This window comes from Strix uralensis, unplaced genomic scaffold, assembly GCF_047716275.1.
Source record: "Strix uralensis isolate ZFMK-TIS-50842 unplaced genomic scaffold, bStrUra1 scaffold_41, whole genome shotgun sequence".
NCBI classification, from domain to species: Eukaryota; Metazoa; Chordata; class Aves; order Strigiformes; family Strigidae; genus Strix; species Strix uralensis.
This window is the reverse complement of record NW_027436712.1, coordinates 2147957-2169741: the sequence shown is the minus strand read 5'-3', so window position 1 is coordinate 2169741 and position 21785 is coordinate 2147957. Positions and strand designations below refer to the sequence as shown.

At 46.7% G+C, this 21785-nt stretch overlaps 1 protein-coding gene across 1 annotated transcript; it reads right to left on the bottom strand.

The window, feature by feature from the left end:
* Window positions 1–12878: 12878 nt before the first annotated feature.
* Window positions 12879–18873, bottom strand: LOC141938462 (uncharacterized; the record flags this gene model as incomplete). The annotated part of the gene is made up of 7 exons (XM_074857331.1): window positions 17763–18873; window positions 16472–17717; window positions 16098–16223; window positions 15394–15569; window positions 14809–14985; window positions 14109–14394; window positions 12879–13187 (listed from the first exon to the last, which is right to left on the bottom strand). Coding segments are annotated over exons 1-7 (2671 nt in total), but the record flags the coding sequence as incomplete, so codon positions are not given.
* Window positions 18874–21785: the final 2912 nt, after the last annotated feature.

Sequence of the window (21785 nt, the reverse complement as noted above, 5' to 3'; positions counted from 1 at the left end):
ATGCTGCCTAACTTCTAACAGAATGTGTTCTGGATAGGAGTGAAGACCAGAGCAGAATTAGATCCTGTAAGAATCCCTTCTCAAAAACACCACCGGTTGCAATATAAATTATTGACTGTCCATGGCCAACAACTCAGAGTGACCTTGACAGTCTCTCCAATTAATGCCCTGAAGAGTCCCAGAGGACAGAAAAGACCAAAAAACCATGGAATTGCAAGAAATGTATCAGAAGCTGTATGAAGCAGCCTAGTTAACACTTAAGTAGCCAGAACAAAAAGAAATTGCAAAACATGACAGAAAACACCACGGGAGACGCATCGATCATAGATGAAGGTGATCGTCTTCTCTGGAAAAACTCCAGAACAGATCTGAGCTGACAGTACACATCTTTGGGATACCAGACACCAAATAAAAACATGTGATAGGGTGGAAAACCAAAAGACGGTTCTGGAACACAAAGATGGCTTCAGAAAAGGTTCTGGCAAAACAAGAAGCATTATCACAAGGATTAGAGAGACCAAAGAAGTCTTGGGGATGCAACAAACTCAAAAGGGAATTGAACAAAGTCCAGACATCCTCAGGGGGGCGGGGGCTGAATGAAGGCATGCTTAACGCTTAAAAGTAAGAGAAGAGAGCTCTGGAGAGCACAAAATAATAAAATTGAAAGGGAGCCAAGGTGCTACAAGAGTGCGGTGGAGTATGTGAAAGGACATGGAAGACGTTGTTCTAGAGAGTAATCAGGAAGGGGCAGGGTAAGAAAAGAGGGCTCGGAGACACAGCGAGGACATCGAGGCAAACTACAGATGAGCGAGAGAACAAGCAAATGGAGACATGCTGGATGGTAGAGAGAGGGATAAAGGAGCGCTGAGTAGCAAAGAAAGAAGGGGGGCTCTGACAGAACGAGAGAAAAGGAGCTGGAGTGCTAAAAGCTGCAGTGGAGATCGAGGAAGAGCTGAGCCGGCATTGTGACTGCGAGGAGAGGGGTGTTGAGGGGGCCGATGGACAAAAGAAGGCTCAGAGATGACAAGGAGGAATTCGGGTGATCATCTGAGCAGAGCAGGGGTGGTCTCGGGTGGCCGGGAACTGAATGCTGGAATCCCAGATAACAGAGAGGAACAAAGGAGTGTTCTGTGGTTCAAAGATGGCCCCACCTAAAGCACTACAAGATGGAACCGGAGAACCAGGAAGGTCTCGGGAAGGCATCGTGACCAGAACTGTCCTAAGGGAGCCAGGGAGTCATCCAAAGGACTGGGGACATGACCATGAAATCCTGAGAGGATCCCAACTGGGTAAATGTGTCATCACAGACCCAGGGCAGTAATAGAGGCACGGCTAGAGGGAAGAGAGGACAGAATGACCGGCCTGGGTCACAGACATGGACGGGGGAAACTCTCTAAGGGAACGAGAAGAGTCTGAGGCCCACGACAAAGCTAGAAGTCTGCTAAGGGCAACCTCAAAGACACCGATAGGCATCACTGTGCCACTAGAGGGGTCCTGACTGGGCCCAAGACACCACAGAAGTCTCAGGGACACAAGGAAGAAGCCTGGAGGGGATTCCAGTACAGTACAGATGTCCTCAGGAGGCCGGGGACCAAGTGGAGACACTCTAGACGGCAGAGAGGATGACGATAACAACGCTCCCTCCGAGACATAAACCCGCAGATGGGTTTCTGAGGAAATGAGACAGGATCAACGTCCGCTGCAGAGCTAAAACGGGGCTGTGGTACACAGAGACCATCTCATGACACATGGTGACTGGGAGCAGGGGGGGGTCACAAAAGTCTCATAGCAATAAGAGAGATAAAAAGAGAGGCAACATGCTACCAAAATTCTGTGGAGCACAAGGAAGGTCTCGAGAGGCATCCTAGATAGCAGAGACAAGAAAAACAAGGTTCCTTTTTGGGAATGGAGATATTGGGAGCAGTGTGACTGCGACAAAAGGAGTCCAAAGGGGCTTACGGTGCTAAAAGCATGCGTCAGGGAATATCCAAACCCCAAAATACTCCCCCCTGAAACACTAACACCCCAACATAGTCCCCCCGAAATATTACCCCTCAAAACAGTCCCTCCCAAAATACTCTTCTCCAAATACTCCCCTCCAAAATATTCCCCCCAAAATACTCCTCCCCCAAAACACTCACCTGAAATACTCCCCCTGAAATAATGCTCCTGAACCACTGTCCCCCAAAATACTACCCTGGAATACTCCCCCAAAAACACTCTCGCTGAATTACTCCCCCCAAAACTCTCTTCCCAGAATACTCCCCCTCTGAAATTCCCCCCCCCCCAACATAATCCCCCTGAAACAGTCATTTCCCCCACCCCCCCCCACCCCTCCCAAAATACTCCCCCCTGAAATACTCCCCACCCAAAATAGTCCCACCAAAATACTCTCCCCCCCAAAATAGTCCCCACCCATAACACTCCCCCCTGAAATACCACACACACACCCCCCACCTCTGAAAAACTCCCTCCTGGAATACTCCCCTCGAATTACTCCTTCTCCGAAACACTCACCTGAAATACTTCCTCCCAAAATGCTCCCCCCAAAATAATGCTCCTGTAACACTGCCCCCCGAAATACTCCCCCCAAAACACTCCCCCCAACATACTGCTCCTGGAATACTCCCCCTCAAACTGCTCCACTGTGAGACTCTCCATGAAATTCTCTCCCTGAAATAGTCTCCCCAAAATACTCCCCCTGAATTAGTCCCCCTCTGAAACAGTTTCCCCTGAAAGAGTCCACTCGAAAGACCCACCCCCAACCCCCCAAAATACTCCCACCCCGAAATACTCCCCCACAAACAGTCCCCCCTGAAAAACTCCCCCCAAAATGCTCCCACCAAAATAGTACCCCCTGAAATACTCCTGAATCACTCCCCTCCTGAAATACTTCCCTGTGGGAGCTATGCACATGATCACACAGTGATTAAGCAATGCCTACTTTATCATGGTGGACAAGCCTTTTATAATGCAGGTGAAAATCACAAGATACAATCACATGGTACAATTCTTTCTGATTGGACAGTTAGCTTCGCACATGCTCCTTAAGCTCTCTTCTGATTGGATGAGAACTGCCGCATTAACATTGTACAAACTTCTTCTCTGCCCAGACCAACACCCTGAAGTTGTTTAACTTCCTGGGTTCTTCCTCATTCTTCCAGGGTCATCTCCTCATCACATCCTTGCCAACGCTGAGGCTTTGCCAGTCTTGCTCATATGCAGGATTGCTCACATGCTGATTTCCTAGCAGGAAATCCTTTAGAATCCCCACATATCCCTCTTTTTGTTTTTGAGCAATCCAAACTCCTTGCAAGCTTTTCTGCAACGATTGTCTAATACAAGAAATTAAGCATGGCAAAATAATAGCAAGCACAATAATTACAATGATTACTCCTTTTAACAATACTTTGCTCATAATAAGTTGACCTTGCCAAAAGGTTGTGGTGTTGGTGCCGGCCTGGGTAATTTGAGCAATGTCATTGGCCTGTGAAAGTTTCATTTTTGCCCAACTATCGTCTGACACAAACCCAATGAATTCTTGTGGATTCTTGACCTGTCTCTTTAGCTATAGTTACCCATATGTTTGGTCGGGGAAACACTACTTTTGCTGGATGAGCATTAGTCACTGTCAGAACCATCACAAGGCTTAGAATCACAAACTTGATCTCCTTTCCAAGGCCGCACCCAGCGAGATGGAGCCCATCTAGTGCCGGTATCGGTAATAACGCAGGCATAGCCTCGACCCGTCATTGTTAGTTCCACAGGTCCTTTCCACTCTCCTATAGCAACATCTTTGTACTGAGCAAAAGCACTATCTCCACACTGGCTTATACCAGATTTCAGACCCATACTTATGTATTATTACTGGTGGTTCCTCCCTATCACCTGTGAGCCGTAAGTAATTTAACACATACACCGCTTTTGCAAGTGGTTCTGCAGCAGCCAAGATCTCTCCCCCTTTTTGTTTTTGCAAAAGCGCCTTTCAAGTTTTGATGCGCTCTCTCCACTATGGCTTGCCCCATGGGGGAATGTGGTATACCTGTGATGTGATGTATACCCCAGAGTTGACAAAAAAAAAAATAAAATTTGAGAGGTATAGGCTGGTCCATTATTAGTTTCACGGGTCAATTGAACTAATTTTCCATATTCTCTGGCGCATTCCGCCCTACAACGATGGTAACTTCTCACAGCTTAGTGCTTTTTCGCAGTTCAGTGTTGTAGCTGTCTGCTGGTTTTGCCCGCTACCTTGGCATAACTCAGCAGTTTCTTATCTATCTTCCAAGGCCTGTTCTTCCTAGCTATTGCTCAGAGGATGTGTAAAGCTGCACCTGCAAGACTTATTTCGAGACTTCATCAATTAAGGGTTAGGCAAGCTTCAAAACACAGCATACTTAAAATAGTTTCACAGAACGCTAGAAACAACACAGCAGTTACAGTTACTAGAGTAAGATAATTGCAGTATCCACAACTAAGGGATATGATGAAATACTACAAAAGTAAACAGTAAGGAAAAATATGAAATAGCACACTTACTTAATGGGGTGCTAACATTCAGATCCGCAGTTGCTGGGGAACCCTGGATGCAGCGAGAATTTAGAGTGCCCTTCCTCACAAACTGGAAAGTCCTACATGATGCGTCCATCCGTAGGTGAGGCATCCAAAATCGCTGCAAGCAGGTCCAACCTCCAAATCAGCAGGCCAAAATAACTGGCAATTTCCTTTGAGCGGAAACATCTGATTTCACCCTCCTGTTGGGTTCCACCCAGAGCCTGGCCACCACTCAGGGGGGAAAACCAAGGGAGTTTCTAATAAGGTTAAACACTTGACTTCTTAATTCTTAATATTGCTAAACAAAGAAAGGTGAATACACACATTCTTATAGCATTTCATCCTTATTAATAACTACATTTTGTCTAAGCTACTTCTTTCACTAGTGACTAGTAAGCCTATCTATTTCATCATGAAGTTGCAATTACTGTCAGCATTTTCTCTTAAAAGAGTTGGCAACTGTGGTGTGATTAAAGACTGAGATAGTGTATTTTGTCCTATTGCAATAGCAAGCATTACCCATACATTCTGCTTAAATGATCAGTTGAAGAGATCGCGAACTGTTGGCACAGGGGCATCCACAGCACCCACAGCTGGCTCCTGAGTGTCTACCAAAAGCTGCCTCTCACGCCTCAGGTGTAGTTGCACACAGCTTGCTGGTAATCACCTGTGGGGACTGTGACCTGTGGAGACACAAGCATAACCTCTTCCCCCGGTTATCAAGGGATATGGTCCTTCCCAGTTAGCACTCTCCAGGTTTTTTGCTAACACTTGAGCCTTATGACACTTGAAACACTTAGTTCGAAGAAACAGGCTGCACCGATGACCCAGCAGGCACTTGGGTGCTCTGTCAGAGAGCTCCACACTCCGCAGCTGCAGCTGGGCTGCATCTCACACACAGAAAACAATCACACAAAGAGGCCTCTTACACTTATCACTCACACAACATAAAATGACAAACACTACAAACATCAAAACACCATTAAGAATATATAAAGTCATTGCTAGTTGATTATGTGGTGCGTCCAGAAAATTCCCCCTTCTTTGTTTTATACCGTTCACCTATTTCAGCCCATTTTGCTGGCTCAAAGGCGGTGAGGATATCAGCAGGATAGCCATGGTTTCTGCACCATTTAAATAACCTTCGTAAAGAAGTTTCATTATAAGTTATCCCTCTCATAGAGAGTATATGCAGCAGGAGTCTGACAGTGGCCGTGTCCTCTGCGGGCTTGTTCTGCCCCATGCTCTACCGACTGAGCTAGCCAGGCTCCTTATTAATAACTAGGCTCATAATAAGTTGTTAAAAAATGGTGCAACCACTTCATGCACTGCAGCGGCATAGGCTGCAACATTAGCCTGTTGCATTCCTCTGTTGGTTAATTCAATCATGTCAGCTACAGATGCTCCATGTGGGAGGGTCACTAACAGCCGTTTGGTAGATGGATTAGCATTTTTGAAGGCCATTAACTTAAATATATTTTCCTTCATCTCTTGGGTCATGTCAGGTTGTTGTTCTAGAGAGTCATAAAGATGATCTACAAATTTTGAAAAAGGTTCATTAAGTCCTTGTTTTACTGTTACAAACTTGTCCTGTTTCTTTCCTTCTGTATCAGGTACAGACATTAGGGCCTGACTAGCTATTGACTGTGATAACCGTAACACTTCGTTAGAAAAATTGGCCTGTAGATCTACTGTGGCGAAAGGCCCTGTACCCAATAGCATTTGTGCTTGGACAAGATAGAGGGGATCACCCTGTGGTCGTGGACGAACCTGTTTGTTAGCTAACTTCACCCACGTGCTTTCAAATAATTTTTTGAGATGGAGTTAAAATAACTGCCACTATTTGATCGATATCTTTTGGAATTAACAATGATGATGAGAAGATATAGTTAATTGATGGTGGAGACCATTTTGTACTACTGAGGCCCTAACCTTTTCAAGCAGCTTCCAATCTAAGGGATCCCACTCATTGGCACCAGTAACAGTATTAAAAGAAACTGGAAATGCTTGTATGCTTTCTGGGATAAAAGATCCTTCTACTATAGCATCTCTAATAATTCCTTTCCATCAGCACTCTGCACCTGTGAAGAGAAAAGATGTGAAGTTGCAGGGTGAGATGGCGGGGATGCAGTCACCGTCTCTGGTAATGACGAGAGGAAGGAATTAGTAGCAGGCACGGGAGCTGAATATTCGAGCGATGGATCAGAAGGAGCAGATGGTTGTGGTCCTGTATTTGATGAAAACGTATATGGTTTCTGCTTCATCTTCTCTCCCTGTGATACAGTCAGTTTCTGAAGGCTGTTTACAAGCTGCAGGAGTAAAGTTTCAGTGTTTGAAGAGCCAACTTGTGAAGCGTGGGTGTGTTCTTCTGTGGCGTTGACTTGTGAGGGAGGGAGAGGTGGGCACAAGTACCTGCTACCCACGCCCTCATCTGTGTCCCGCCCACTATTGGAGTCTTTAGCCTCTTTTGGTTTCTCCTCAGTCCCTTTCCGGTTCGCATCAGATACACTTCTGCTGTTTCCAGCCCCTGATTATGCAGTTTTGGATTTAGCCCCCACTGCTCGCCGCGGTCCCGGCGGCACAATTGATAAGGCAAACGGAGTTTTTGGCTGACCCAGCGTGGCGGGAGCCACAAGCAGCAGAGAGTAGCCCCCTCCCTCGTCGCCCCGGGGCGAGGAGGCTGAGGTGGGGGAAGGGGCCGGACCGTCCCTCTGGCCGTGGCCGGGGCAGTGCGGTAGCGGCAGCAGCGGCGGTGTGGCTGATATATCAAAGTTAGAAGATGCTCCGAGAGCTGCAGAGGCAGAAGCCGCAGCCGCACACTCACTACTAATCTCCTGTAGTGTCTCTCGGATTAATTTCCATAGCGTGGTGTAACCGGTCACTTCTTCTGCCAACTTTCCTCCATCACTAACTGAGTCCCATAGCTGTTTCCCTATGGCTTCCCAGGTAGCGGCTTCAAATACAAGCCCTGGACTGGGGATAAGTCCTTTCTCTCGGCTCCACTTTAATAAGCCTTCTAAGTTGGACTTGTCATATTTGATCCCTCTCATGGAGAGGATATGTTGGAGGAGTTTCACCACTGCTTGCTCATCTCTAGTAAGCGTGGACCCCATTCCTCCCTGGCCACTGCCAGAGGCAGATCCCTGGCTACCGCCTCTCACGGAGCCTTAAAGTTACAGCGCGTTGATTCTCTCCTTCAGACACCAGGGCAGCGTCTGGAACAGTTTCGACCAGCTTTCCACCCGTGATTGCACATCACCGAGTCCTCATCAGACTTGTACGAATCTGTGGGTCCCTGCAGAGGGAGCCACATGCGGGAGAGATGGACATGCGGACAACCAGATTGATTAAGCAATGCCAATTTTATTATGGTGAAGCAAGCCTTTTATAATGCAGGTGAAAATCACATGATACAATCACGTGGTTGAATTCTCTCTGATTGGACAGTTAGCTTTGCACATGCTCCTTAAGCTCTCTTCTGATTGAATGAGAACTGCCACATCGACATTGTACAAACTTCTTCCTCCGTCCAAACCCACACCCTGAAGTTGTTTAACTTCCTGGGTTCTTCCTCATTCTTCCAGGGTCATTTCATCACATCCTTGCCAACACTGAGGCTTTACCAGCCTTACTCATATGCAGGACTGCTCACATGCCCATTTCCCCGCAGGAGGTCCTTACAAATCCCCACAATGCACCATCCCACAAAACACCATCCCCCACCCAGATTCCCACCATCCACCATCAACATACACCATCCCACAATCCACTATCCACCATCCACCATCCACCTTCCACGATCCATCATCAACCATCAACCATCCACCATCCCACAACCCACCAACAACCAAACACCTTCACACCATCCAACATCCACCATCCCACAATCCAGCATCCAACATGCAACATCCACGTTCCCACAATTAAACATCAACCATCGACCATCCACCTTCCCACCAACAACCTTCACACCATCCACAATTTACTATCCCACAATCCACCATCCCACAATCCACCATCCACCATCCACCATCCCACAATCAGCAATCCACTATCCACCCTCCGACTTCCTACCATCAACCATCCAACATACGCTATACCACAATACACCATACACCATCCTCCATTCAACATCCACCACCCCCATCCACCTTCCAATATCCCACAACCAACTATCCGCCATCCACCATCCCAATTTCCACAATCCACCATCCAATATGTACCATCCATCATCAACAATCCATCATTTACCATCCAACATCTGACAATCCATGATCCACAATCCAGTTTACCAACATCCACCAATCCACATCCACCATTCAGCATCCCAGGATCCACCAACGCACCATAAAGCAGAGGACATTAATGCACATTCGGGCGGAAATAAAGCACAGAGCCCCAGATTCGCTCTTGCCCAGGAGAGCTTGCAGAGCACTGGGGAAAGGCAGGCAGAGAATTCCCTGCTAGCACCTTCTCTGTGCCTGGGAAGCAGAAGTGTTCACATTGCTTCGCAGAATCGCTTTTGTGCAGAAAACACTAACACTTGTTCAGAACAAAAGAAAGCACAGAGCCCCAGATTTTATGTTGTCCTGGAGAGCTTGCAGAGCACTGGGGAAAGGCATGCAGAGAATTCCCTGCTAGCACCTTCTCTGTGCCTGGGAAGCAGAAGTGTTCACATTGCTTCGCAGAATCGCTTTTGTGCAGAAAACAGTAACACTTGTTCAGAACGAAAGAAAGCACAGAGCCCCAGATTCTATGTTGTCCTGGAGAGCTTGCAGAGCACTGGGGAAAGGCAGGCAGAGAATTCCCTGCTAGCACCTTCTCTGTGCCTGTTCACATTGCTTCGCAGAATCGCTTTTGTGCAGAAAACAGTAACACTTGTTCAGAACGCAAGAAAGCACAGAGCCCCAGATTTTATGTTGTCCTGGAGAGCTTGCAGAGCACTGGGGAAAGGCAGGCAGAGAATTCCCTGCTAGCACCTTCTCTGTGCCTGGGAAGCAGAAATGTTCACATTGCTTCGCAGAATCGCTTTTGTGCAGAAAACAGTAACACTTGTTCAGAACAAAAGAAAGCACAGAGCCCCAGATTTGCTGTTGTCCTGGAGAGCTTGCAGAGCACTGCGGAAAGGCAGGCAGAGAATTCCCTGCTAGCACCTTCTCTGTGCCTGGGAAGCAGAAGTGTTCACATTGCTTCGCAGAATCGCTTTTGTGCAGAAAACAGTAACACTTGTTCAGAAGGAAAGAAAGCACAGAGCCCCAGATTTTATGTTGTCCTGGAGAGCTTGCAGAGCACTGGGGAAAGGCAGGCAGAGAATTCCCTGCTAGCACCTTCTCTGTGCCTGGGAAGCAGAAGTGTTCACATTGCTTCGCAGAATCGCTTTTGTGCAGAAAACAGTAACACTTGTTCAGAAGGAAAGAAAGCACAGAGCCCCAGATTTTATGTTTGTCACGGTCCACTCGGTGGACTCGTGATGATTCGTTTGCTACGATCTCGAAAGTGCAAAATTAAGGTGACCAACACCAAAGGGGATAGCAGTAATCAAACAGTGAAACTTTATTGGGTTGCCTGTGAAGAGGCACGCGATAGTTAGAGATGGGTGAAAGAAAGGAGAAAAGTAAAGTTAAGTTTTAGAGAGAAGAGGGAGAGAGGTTATAGCTACCACCGCTGATCTCACGACGTCCTAACGGTCCCGGGTCCAGCTGATGCTGCGTCGTCGATCGTCGTGGTCCTTGGTGGGGAAGCTTCCAATTTTTCTTGCCCAGAAGTCATCTTTTATGCTTAGTAACACACCTTGCTCCACCTCTGCCTCGGGGGTCTCCGCCCTTCTCAGAATTCAATTATCATATCTCCACCCCTCTCGAGCAAGTCCATCGCGCGTGCGCGGGGGGGAGTGTCCGAGGTGTGGTCAGTCTCAGAGGCGGGTAACCTTCAACCAGGAGGTGTGTTTTGGTATTATAATGAAGCAAAGTTCATCTGAGGTTCATGATTTCTTCATCGGTGTTATGGCAACAGTCACGATCCATCTTTTTGACAATGGCTATGCAATTACCACTAACTGCTCTGGCTAGGCCCAGGTACCGAACAATAGCACAACACTCTTTGTACTGCACGGCTCAGGCACCAAAGAACAGCACTGCACTGCCTGCACCACACGGTTCAGTACTCAGGAGAACAGCACAGCACTGGCTGTGCCACATAGTTCTGCATTCAGGAGCCTTTGCACCACGTTCCATTCCAGGGGTCGGCAGCTGCGCTCCAAACAGGCCGTTGTCGGGTACCTCACTGTCCATATCCCTGATGACAATGTTGAGACAATGCTGATCTTCTGACCGACTCTTACACCACCCCGTGGCTCAACATGGTCGTCAGGACATCGGGATCGCACGGTAGTAGCATAGTAGTAGAGGAAGAAAGAAATCAAAAGAAAGGGAGAGAGACAGAGAGAGAGAGAAGAAAGAAAGGAAATAACAGTGATCAAACAATCTACAAAATTAAATTCATAAAATAATTACAATCAAAACTATTAATATAAAAAAAAAATTAATGAAATTTTAAAACATCAATTGTTTTGGGGATATCCACATTGGATGGGACATCAAACATGTTGTGTGTGTTCAATACAGACATCAAACGTGTTAACCGATTCATCATTCTCCAGGTTATGACATACAATACTGCTGACAAAACCAAACTGATCAAAACCAATATCAAGAGAACCACGATGGGGTGACACAACTTGTTCAGGATGCCTGTAGCGGTAGGCGACCATCCGAAAAGTGTGTCCCACCATCTATGTTCTGCATCCTTTTGCACTCTTTCCAAAATTCGGTGTATTTCTTTCACATTGTGATGAACAGTTATTAAGGTTTTCTGTCCGTTTTCCCTATTTTTTTCCAAAATCTCAATCAAATCTTTGTGTTGTAGTAATTGCTTTACCAAAGTGAGATTCATTCCAATGGGTGTAGGCAGCAATTCATGAATCAACGTGTAATTAGATTGCAAAAGTTGGTGAGATGTGACCGGGGCCGAATAAGAAAAGTCACACCCGATAATCTCAGTAAAATTACAAACACAAAAATTTGAATGATTTTTAGTCTCTACAATTACCTTGTCCACGGATAAAAAATCACAAACAGTCCTCAAACATACACAGCCTTTGCCAATGTATATGAGTACTGTTTCAGGGTTTTCATTAGGATGAATCTCAAAATGACAAATATTTTGTTCAGTATCTAAACAAATATCTCGAGCCTCAATTGCGTTGCCTTCACAGATAAATCCTTGTTGTTCTCGCACAATGCAAGATTCCAAATTGACAGTTTGCCATTTTTCATCCACCTTTCGGGCCCATACTCTATGCTCAAAAGGATAGAGTATAGCTCCGTTGTGGTTCAATCCTAATGCAATGATGGGATAAATTGGGTATAGGGTAGCATTATATATAGTAAGCACAAAGGTTGTAGCTGTGTTTGTGATGGGGTCATAGGTAAAGTTTACCAGGTTCCACCAGGATTGGAGTTTCTTCTCAAAATCAGTGGCACTGTCCCAAATTATTTTCCTAATTTCAGTAGGGAGAGTGCCTTCTTCACCTTCTCTTATAATTGAGGCGGCTACCGACTGCATCCATACTTGAGCCTGGATACAGCTGAGAGCCAAAGAGAGGTTATTCTGTATCACCCCAAGTGCATCTGCAATCAATTCATGATCCTTTACATTTACCTTTTCCCACTTTGGTAATATATTTGACAACAGCCACTGGTTAGTCCCCAGAGCCAATAAAGATGATCGCAAAGGCTGTTGTAAGTTAGCCAAATCACTAATTGAGGTAGCCAATTTGTTCATTATTACCTCTGAATCGATACTATTTAAAACTCCCAATCCTGTTCCCAAAACACCGGTTAGGTCTCTCCGTGTTCTTCCCGTGGAAAGAGTTCGTTTTTGCAGCCAGGTTGTCCATCCCTCGTAAGAAGCCTTTAGGAAGGGTGAGCAAGCTGGCTGAATGTCCGAAACATTGTTTTGCATCAGCAATTCAACTCGTTTGAGAGACCATGCCGGGTTAAACAACATTTGTTGTTGGCCTGTATTCCTGATTACATATGGTCCTATCGGATACACATATGGTGCTCTTAATTGTTCCAGTTCTATGTGATTTGAAGTAGCAACCTGAGTAGGAACAGTATGAACAGGAGCGGCTGTGGTTTCCTCCTGTGTTATATTTAATCTAAATTTAAAAGATACAGCTCGGTTCTTTAATCTGGTTCCTCCTAAACAAATAATGAATACTGGTCGGATTGCAGTAAACGCATACCAACAAACCTCAGCCGCACAATGGGTTTGGCCTATTCTGGATCCCATTTTTCCGTTGGAAATTTCCTTGATGGTGATTTGAGTCAGGGGAGGCGGATCTTTTGCATCACTTGCATTGAAGATTTTACAACCGATCTGTATCTCTTTTCCTCTTTCAACTGTCCAGGTATGGATCGAATTTGTCATTTCCCATTTGTCTGATCGAAATGTCATGTTGTCATATATTATGACGGTTGCCAAATTCATCCCCAATGGATTTTTTCCCATGACGCCTGTATGCCCAAAATAGGCATCTGTCCAAGGCCATTCTGTATTCTTTTGGTTACGGGCTAGGGGTAAGATGCAGAGAAATACTACCAATCCAATTAAGTGATTCATGGTTCATGTTATTCTTGGTGTCCCTCGGAGTTCTTCTGCAACAAGAAAGCAACAGGACTTGCCTCTCCAAGGCAAGAGAAATTAATACTGGACAGAAAACTAGAATGATGGAATTATCCAGCGAGTATTTATCCGATGTTCCTTCCCTACAGCATCAGATGCTACCCATGAGTGTATATTCAGTGGGGTTTTTAGTACTAATGGTACACTTCCCACGGTGGGAAGCTCTACTAGGACAGGTTGTCCAGGGAAGTGTGCTGGGTTCCTGGAATTATCTGGTCCCTTTAATGAGGGAACTAGGGAGGGTGCCTTCGGGCAAAATGCAGTAATTTTAGGGCATCCATTTACCCCCCATCTATCATTTACACCTTTGATAGCTTCCCATAGACGGACATCCCAATTTCCCTCCTGTGGCTTCAAAAGTCATTTTAAGAGACCATTTGTCCTTTCTACAATTCCATTGGCCTGTGGATAGTATGGAGTGTGGAAGACCCATTTAATTCCTTCGCTTCGTGCCCAATCCTGTACGATTTTGGCAGTGAAGTGGGAGCCATTGTCAGATTGTATTTCTTGTGGTTTTGGAAAAATTCCAAACCATTCACGCAGTGCTTTCACTGTTTTTTCTCCTGTAGCTTTGTTAAAAGCTTCGGCTTGGACTAGCCCTGATGTTATTTCCACTCCCACCAGCACAAAACGTTTTCCTCCTGATTTCTTAAAGGGGCCGATATAATCTACCTGCCAGGCATCCCACAAGCCTTTACCCTCTCTTAAATGCAGGGGGTCATCCTCTAAGGGGTGTCTTTCGAGCCGTGTACGACACTGTTCGCAGGCTGATATGCAAGTTTTACACATTTCCCTGGTGACAGGCCAACCTCGAGCAAGGGCTTCACGATACAGATCTTTAGCTCCCGTATGTTTTCGTTTTATATGCAACCATTCTAACAGACGTTCCCAGTCTTCTGTGATCTGGTCCTTTTGTACAGGAGCTAGTCTTGCTAATTCATCAGCTTTGTTGTTCCATTCTCCTGCTGAGCCCCCATCTACTTGATGAGAAGCTACCCATCCCACAGCAAAGTTCCCTTGGCTGGCAATGCTCAAGATTTCTTGCCACTTGTCCTTTTGCCATACTGGAATTCTGTTAACCTCCCATTCATTTTGCTCCCAGAAAGGGAGCCATTCAGTACATCCCTTAAACACTGCATAAGAATCAGTATATATGTGGACTGGGGAAGTGGTTTGTGCTTCACGCTTGAAAACACTCCATACTGCAATTAATTCTCCTACCTGGGCACTCCCTTCTCCCTCTGTTATTATCTGTTCATCAGTAGCAGTGTGGAGAGCTACTGCCCGGTATTGCCACACTTTTCCTTCTCGCTTTGCAGAAGCATCGGTAAACCAAGCATTCACTGACTGATCGTGGAGGAAAGGAGGGGCCACCCGAATAACTGAGATAGGTTTGTCTTGGCTGCTGTCCAGGCTCTCTGTTTCTTGGATAGCTAAGTTTTTCAGAGCTCCTTCAGTCACTGAAAAAAGGTTACAGTAGTGTTCAATTTGAGCATACCACTTTCGTACCGAGGCTCTCTGGGCTACCCCATCAGGAGGGGGGGTCCCGTTAGAGACTGCTTTTATAACTTTGAACGGGCCTCTTAGCACAATTGGTTGTTGACGTGTGATTTTCTCCACTTCTATGAGAGCCAGGCTAACCACAAACAAACCTTTCTCCCATGCAGTATATCTCTTCTCGGCATCCTTAAAGCCACGGGAATAAAATCCTACGGGGCGGGTTGGGCCCTCAGGACCACGCTGCCAAATGTGTACTGACAATCCTGTAGTGGCAAACCCCCATTCTACCTGAAAGGGGTCTGAAAGGTGAATAGGGCCAAGAGCCTGGTGAGCTGTTGCCTCAAAAATTAACAATTGCATTGCTTCTTCCTGAGAAGCAGTCCATTCCCATTTGGCCCTTTTCTTCAGTAAATCATAAAGAGGTCTGGCAATGATGGAAAAGTCTGGGATATGTTTTCTCCAGAATACCAATAGCCCTAAAGCATGCTGCAAATCCTTTTTTGATTCAGGCATTTTAATCTGATCTAGGGAAGTGAGAGTGTCTGGGGGGATACATGTCATTCCCCCTTTCCACCAAATCCCCAAAAACTTTACTTCTTGTGATGGCTTTTGGACCTTTTCTGGGGGAATTTGCAAACCCAGGTTCTCCAAATGGGAGATGATGTTCTGTTGGGTCATTCCTACCTCCTCTTCTTTATCTCCCCCCACAAGAATATCATCAATATACTGATAAACAGCTACGCCTTTGGCTTTTGGTATTTTCTCCAGTTCTTGGGCCAAAGCATGGTGAGCAAGTGTAGGGGAATGTTTGTATCCCTGAGGCAGCCGGGTAAAGGTGAATTGTTGTCCCTCCCACGTAAAAGCAAAACGATCTCTGTCTTCTGGTCGCAAAGGTATCATGAAAAACATATCTTTAACATCTATGGTTGCCATAATTGGATGAGCTTTCTCCTGAATTGTTATTACCAATTCAGCCATGTTAGGGACCGCGGCAGTTAGGGGCTCTGTGTTAGCATTCAGCCTTCGAAAATCTATAGTGAGCCTCCACTTCCCATTAGGTTTTTTCACTGGCCACACCGGCGAGTTAAAAGGAGAATGGGTATTTATCACCACTCCTTGTTCCCGCATCTCCTGCATGACTGGTTTGATACCTTCCTTTGCTCCCAGGGGGAGGGGGTATTGTTTGACATTGGTTATTTTGCTAAGCGGCAGAGGGGGTGCAGTTTGAAGCAGCCTGATGTTCAGTTGCGGTGTCCCGAAAGTCCACAACAATCCTTCTGAATCCTCCCACCCCCTACCTTTGAGGGCATCTATTCCTAACAAGTTGGTTGGAATGTTTCCAACCACCATGTAAATAGTGACCGTGCTTTCCTCTCCCGGTAGCATCAGCCTAACCGGAGCAACGTTCATAACCTCTGTTGACCCTAAAGCATTCAGGACACAAACGTTTTGCTTAGAGGGAATCACCCCACACCTCCGTGCATCTTCCTCAGTCAGGGCAGAGATCTGAGCCCCGGTGTCAATTAAAAAAGTTACGGGTGCGCGCTTAGGTCCTACAATAGCTGTAATCAATAAATCTCCTCTATTAGTTTTAGTGAGCTGTCGGATATAAATCCATCCTCCGTTCCCCCGCCCACTGCTAAGGAACGGAGGTTCTAGTTTCCCTGCTGACTTTTCCCGTCGCCCGTGTTCTCCACAGGGGGGGCCGTGGGCGTGACAGGAGAGGTTTCTGTATTTGTCGGTGAGTGCTGTGGGTGTTGTTTCGGACCATACCACCTTGATATTAGTTTACTCAGCTTATTAAGGGGTAAACCATCCATTATATCCCTGGGAACTCCCTTTTTAATTCCCAAAGCCCACCACTGTTGTCGAGTCAGGGGCTGTCCTCCTCCTGTTTTAGAGTGGGAGTAGTCAGCAACAGCAGCATGGTCAGTGGAAGAGGTTGCAGTCTTGCTAACGGAAAGGGGTAGATCTTTAGCTCCTATTTGACGGATCCCTTTTGATTTTTCCTCCAGAGTCCTCACAGGACCATATTTCCTGCTATAATCTATCAATTCCTGAGCTACATCTCCCCATGTCCACCTCTTTTTATGTTTTGAACGGGAAGGAGTTGAGCTATGATTGAAAGGTGAATCTGAGCCAGTATTGGTTTCATCTCTCCTGCCATTTATAAAGCTCTCCAGCTTTTCTACCGGGTCCAAAGATGCTATGGTTCTTTGGAGATCAATCCCGGTAGATCTGAGTGACTCTGGGAGCCCCCTTATTAAAGGAGTCATGATTTCAGGATTCACAGACAACATCATCGGGGATTCACATCCAGGGACTAATTTCCTTTCATGTATCATTTGCAGGCAGGCTGCTTTGTGCACACTTTCTAGCAATTGATCTATTGTGCCTGTGATTGCCAGGGGATCCCCCCTGTCTAAAGGGTTCAACCCTCCGGCCCAATAAGCAGCCCGCTGGGTTAGGGACCATGGGGCACGTCTATCCCCTGTTGTTAAAAAGACACCGTGACCCCAGTAACCACTTGCCTCCTTTTCATTTAACTGAATTTGGTCCCCTCCGGTTAGAGATACGCGCCATACATACTCTGTTTCGGATTCTTTGGGAAGGCGCCCATACTCTCTTTTCATCTTGGCCAATTCGGTGGGAGTATATGGTATCTCTTTGGTGGTAATATGTGGGTCGTTATCCTCATCATTTATATAAGCATATTCTGCTTTAATCAAAGGTCTAACTCGGGGGTTCTCCCTGAAGCGTTTCTTTGCTTCCTTTAGTTCCTTTTGAGGGTATATTTGACTTATTTGCCGAACACCTACCTCTTCCATCATCATTTCTATCTCACTCAGTGATTCAGCAGACTTTGAAAATTCTTCTCTTAGGGCATCTTTTAGACAGCGGTTTTCTTCCTCCTTTTCCTCTGTCTGCTGCTTGAACAAGCAAACTGCTTTCTCCTTTTCTACTAATTGATCTTCCAGGTTGGAGATTGTTTTCTGCAAAAGTTGTACCAAATTTTCAAGGGATTCTATGATTTGTTTTTCATGGCTACGCCGCTTAGAGCGGTCTTCAATTGCTGCGACCAGGCTGGCTCCAAGGACTGCACAGATTATCGCTTTGCCTTTACCTGACCGTAATCTAGCCTCATTATGTATGGAAATCACTCGGTCTGTTACACTCTGTAAATTTGCCCAATTGTCTCGAGCCCACTCTTCCCCGGGCGGGGAGGGTCGAGCTCCATACTTTGCCAAGAGTGCATAGAACGAGTCAAGATTTTTTACTAATGGAGGGTTTTGATAAACATCTTTTTCAGTCATTCTTATTATGAAGGGGCTGAACTCACTTCGGGGAGGAAAACTTAGTTACACCACAGACGCAACAGCAGCTGCGTCGCCCTTCTCTTCCCCGAGTGGCTGAAGGGACCAAGATCTACCACAGGGAGGTTAAACTTAGTTGCAGACTTTCTCAGTTTGTCCCTTTCACTTCCCCAGGTAGTCGACCTCATTTATTGAGGGCAGTTCCCCCTTTTGCACTAAGAGATCCTTGCACTTGATCCTGATAGACAGAGCCCTCAATTCGAGTTTGGGGTGCAATACACCGAGGTGTGTGTGGTGTGCGGGAATCTCAAATCACCCCCCTTGCTTTCTGGACACCTCTCACCCTTTCGGGTGTAGGGCCAGGTGCGGCTGGAGCGAAAAGTTCTTCCCCTGTTACAGACCACACACAGCCTGCACCCCCCTGTCTCTCAGGATCCTGTCCGTGACGCCAGTTTAATGTCACGGTCCACTCGGTGGACTCGTGATGATTCGTTTGCTACGATCTCGAAAGTGCAAAATTAAGGTGACCAACACCAAAGGGGATAGCAGTAATCAAACAGTGAAACTTTATTGGGTTGCCTGTGAAGAGGCACGCGATAGTTAGAGATGGGTGAAAGAAAGGAGAAAAGTAAAGTTAAGTTTTAGAGAGAAGAGGGAGAGAGGTTATAGCTACCACCGCTGATCTCACGACGTCCTAACGGTCCCGGGTCCAGCTGATGCTGCGTCGTCGATCGTCGTGGTCCTTGGTGGGGAAGCTTCCAATTTTTCTTGCCCAGAAGTCATCTTTTATGCTTAGTAACACACCTTGCTCCACCTCTGCCTCGGGGGTCTCCGCCCTTCTCAGAATTCAATTATCATATCTCCACCCCTCTCGAGCAAGTCCATCGCGCGTGCGCGGGGGGGAGTGTCCGAGGTGTGGTCAGTCTCAGAGGCGGGTAACCTTCAACCAGGAGGTGTGTTTTGGTATTATAATGAAGCAAAGTTCATCTGAGGTTCATGATTTCTTCATCGGTGTTATGGCAACAGTCACGATCCATCTTTTTGACAATGGCTATGCAATTACCACTAACTGCTCTGGCTAGGCCCAGGTACCGAACAATAGCACAACACTCTTTGTACTGCACGGCTCAGGCACCAAAGAACAGCACTGCACTGCCTGCACCACACGGTTCAGTACTCAGGAGAACAGCACAGCACTGGCTGTGCCACATAGTTCTGCATTCAGGAGCCTTTGCACCACGTTCCATTCCAGGGGTCGGCAGCTGCGCTCCAAACAGGCCATTGTCGGGTACCTCACTGTCCATATCCCTGATGACAATGTTGAGACAATGCTGATCTTCTGACCGACTCTTACAATGTTATCCTGTAGAGCTTGCAGAGCACTGGGGAAAGGCAGGCAGAGAATTCCCTGCTAGCACCTTCTCTGTGCCTGTTCACATTGCTTCGCAGAATCGCTTTTGTGCAGAAAACAGTAACACTTGTTCAGAACGGAAGAAAGCACAGAGCCCCAGATTTTATGTTGTCGTGGAGAGCTTGCAGAGCACTGGGGAAAGGCAGGCAGAGAATTCCCTGCTAGCACCTTCTCTGTGCCTGGGAAGCAGAAGTGTTCACATTGCTTCGCAGAATCGCTTTTGTGCAGAAAACAGTAACACTTGTTCAGAACGAAAGAAAGCACAGAGCGACAGATTTGCTGTTGTCCTGGAGAGCTTGCAGAGCACTGGGGAAAGGCAGGCAGAGAATTCCCTGCTAGCACCTTCTCTGTGCCTGTTCACATTGCTTCGCAGAATCGCTTTTGTGCAGAAAACAGTAACACTTGTTCAGAAGGAAAGAAAGCACAGAGCCCCAGATTTTATGTTGTCCTGGAGAGCTTGCAGAGCACTGCGGAAAGGCAGGCAGAGAATTCCCTGCTAGCACCTTCTATGTGCCTGGGAAGCAGAAGTGTTCACATTGCTTCGCAGAATCGCTTTTGTGCAGAAAACAGTAACACTTGTTCAGAAGGAAAGAAAGCACAGAGCCCCAGATTCTCCGTTGTCCTGGAGAGCTTGCAGAGCACTGCGTAAAGGCAGGCAGAGAATTCCCTGCTAGCACCTTCTCTGTGCCTGTTCACATTGCTTCGCAGAATCGCTTTTGTGCAGAAAACAGTAACACTTGTTCAGAACGGAAGAAAGCACAGAGCCCCAGATTTTATGTTGTCCTGGAGAGCTTGCAGAGCACTGGGGAAAGGCAGGCAGAGAATTCCCTGCTAGCACCTTCTCTGTGCCTGGGAAGCAGAAGTGTTCACATTGCTTCGCAGAATCGCTTTTGTGCAGAAAACAGTAACACTTGTTCAGAACGAAAGAAAGCACAGAGCCCCAGATTTGCTGTTGTCCTGGAGAGCTTGCAGAGCACTGGGGAAAGGCAGGCAGAGAATTCCCTGCTAGCACCTTCTCTGTGCCTGTTCACATTGCTTCGCAGAATCGCTTTTGTGCAGAAAACAGTAACACTTGTTCAGAAGGAAAGAAAGCACAGAGCCCCAGATTTTATGTTGTCCTGGAGAGCTTGCAGAGCACTGCGGAAAGGCAGGCAGAGAATTCCCTGCTAGCACCTTCTCTGTGCCTGGGAAGCAGAAGTGTTCACATTCCTTCGCAGAATCGCTTTTGTGCAGAAAACAGTAACACTTGTTCAGAAGGAAAGAAAGCACAGAGCCCCAGATTTTATGTTGTCCTGGAGAGCTTGCAGAGCACTGGGGAAAGGCAGGCAGAGAATTCCCTGCTAGCACCTTCTCTGTGCCTGGGAAGCAGAAGTGTTCACATTGCTTGGCAGAATCGCTTTTGTGCAGAAAACAGTAACACTTGTTCAGAAGGAAAGAAAGCACAGAGCCCCAGATTTTATGTTGTCCTGGAGAGCTTGCAGAGCACTGGGGAAAGGCAGGCAGAGAATTCCCTGCTAGCACCTTCTCTGTGCCTGTTCACATTGCTTCGCAGAATCGCTTTTGTGCAGAAAACAGTAACACTTGTTCAGAAGGAAAGAAAGCACAGAGCCGCAGATTCTACGTTGTCCTGGAGAGCTTGCAGAGCACTGGGGAAAGGCAGGCAGAGAATCCCTGCTAGCACCTTCTCTGTGCCTGGGAAGCAGAAGTGTTCACATTGCTTCGCAGAATCGCTTTTGTGCAGAAAACAGTAACACTTGTTCAGAACAAAAGAAAGCACAGAGCCCCAGATTTTATGTTGTCCTGGAGAGCTGGCAGAGCACTGGGGAAAGGCATGCAGAGAATTCCCTGCTAGCACCTTCTCTGTGCCTGTTCACATTGCTTCGCAGAATCGCTTTTGTGCAGAAAACAGTAACACTTGTTCAGAAGGAAAGAAAGCACAGAGCCCCAGATTTTATGTTGTCCTGGAGAGCTTGCAGAGCACTGGGGAAAGGCAGGCAGAGAATTCCCTGCTAGCACCTTCTCTGTGCCTGGGAAGCAGAAGTGTTCACATTGCTTCGCAGAATCGCTTTTGTGCAGAAAACAGTAACACTTGTTCAGAACGAAAGAAAGCACAGAGCCCCAGATTTTATGCTGTCCTGGAGAGCTTGCAGAGCACTGGGGAAAAGCAGGCAGAGAATTCCCTGCTAGCACCTTCTCTGTGCCTGGGAAGCAGAAGTGTTCACATTGCTTCGCAGAATCGCTTTTGTGCAGAAAACAGTAAC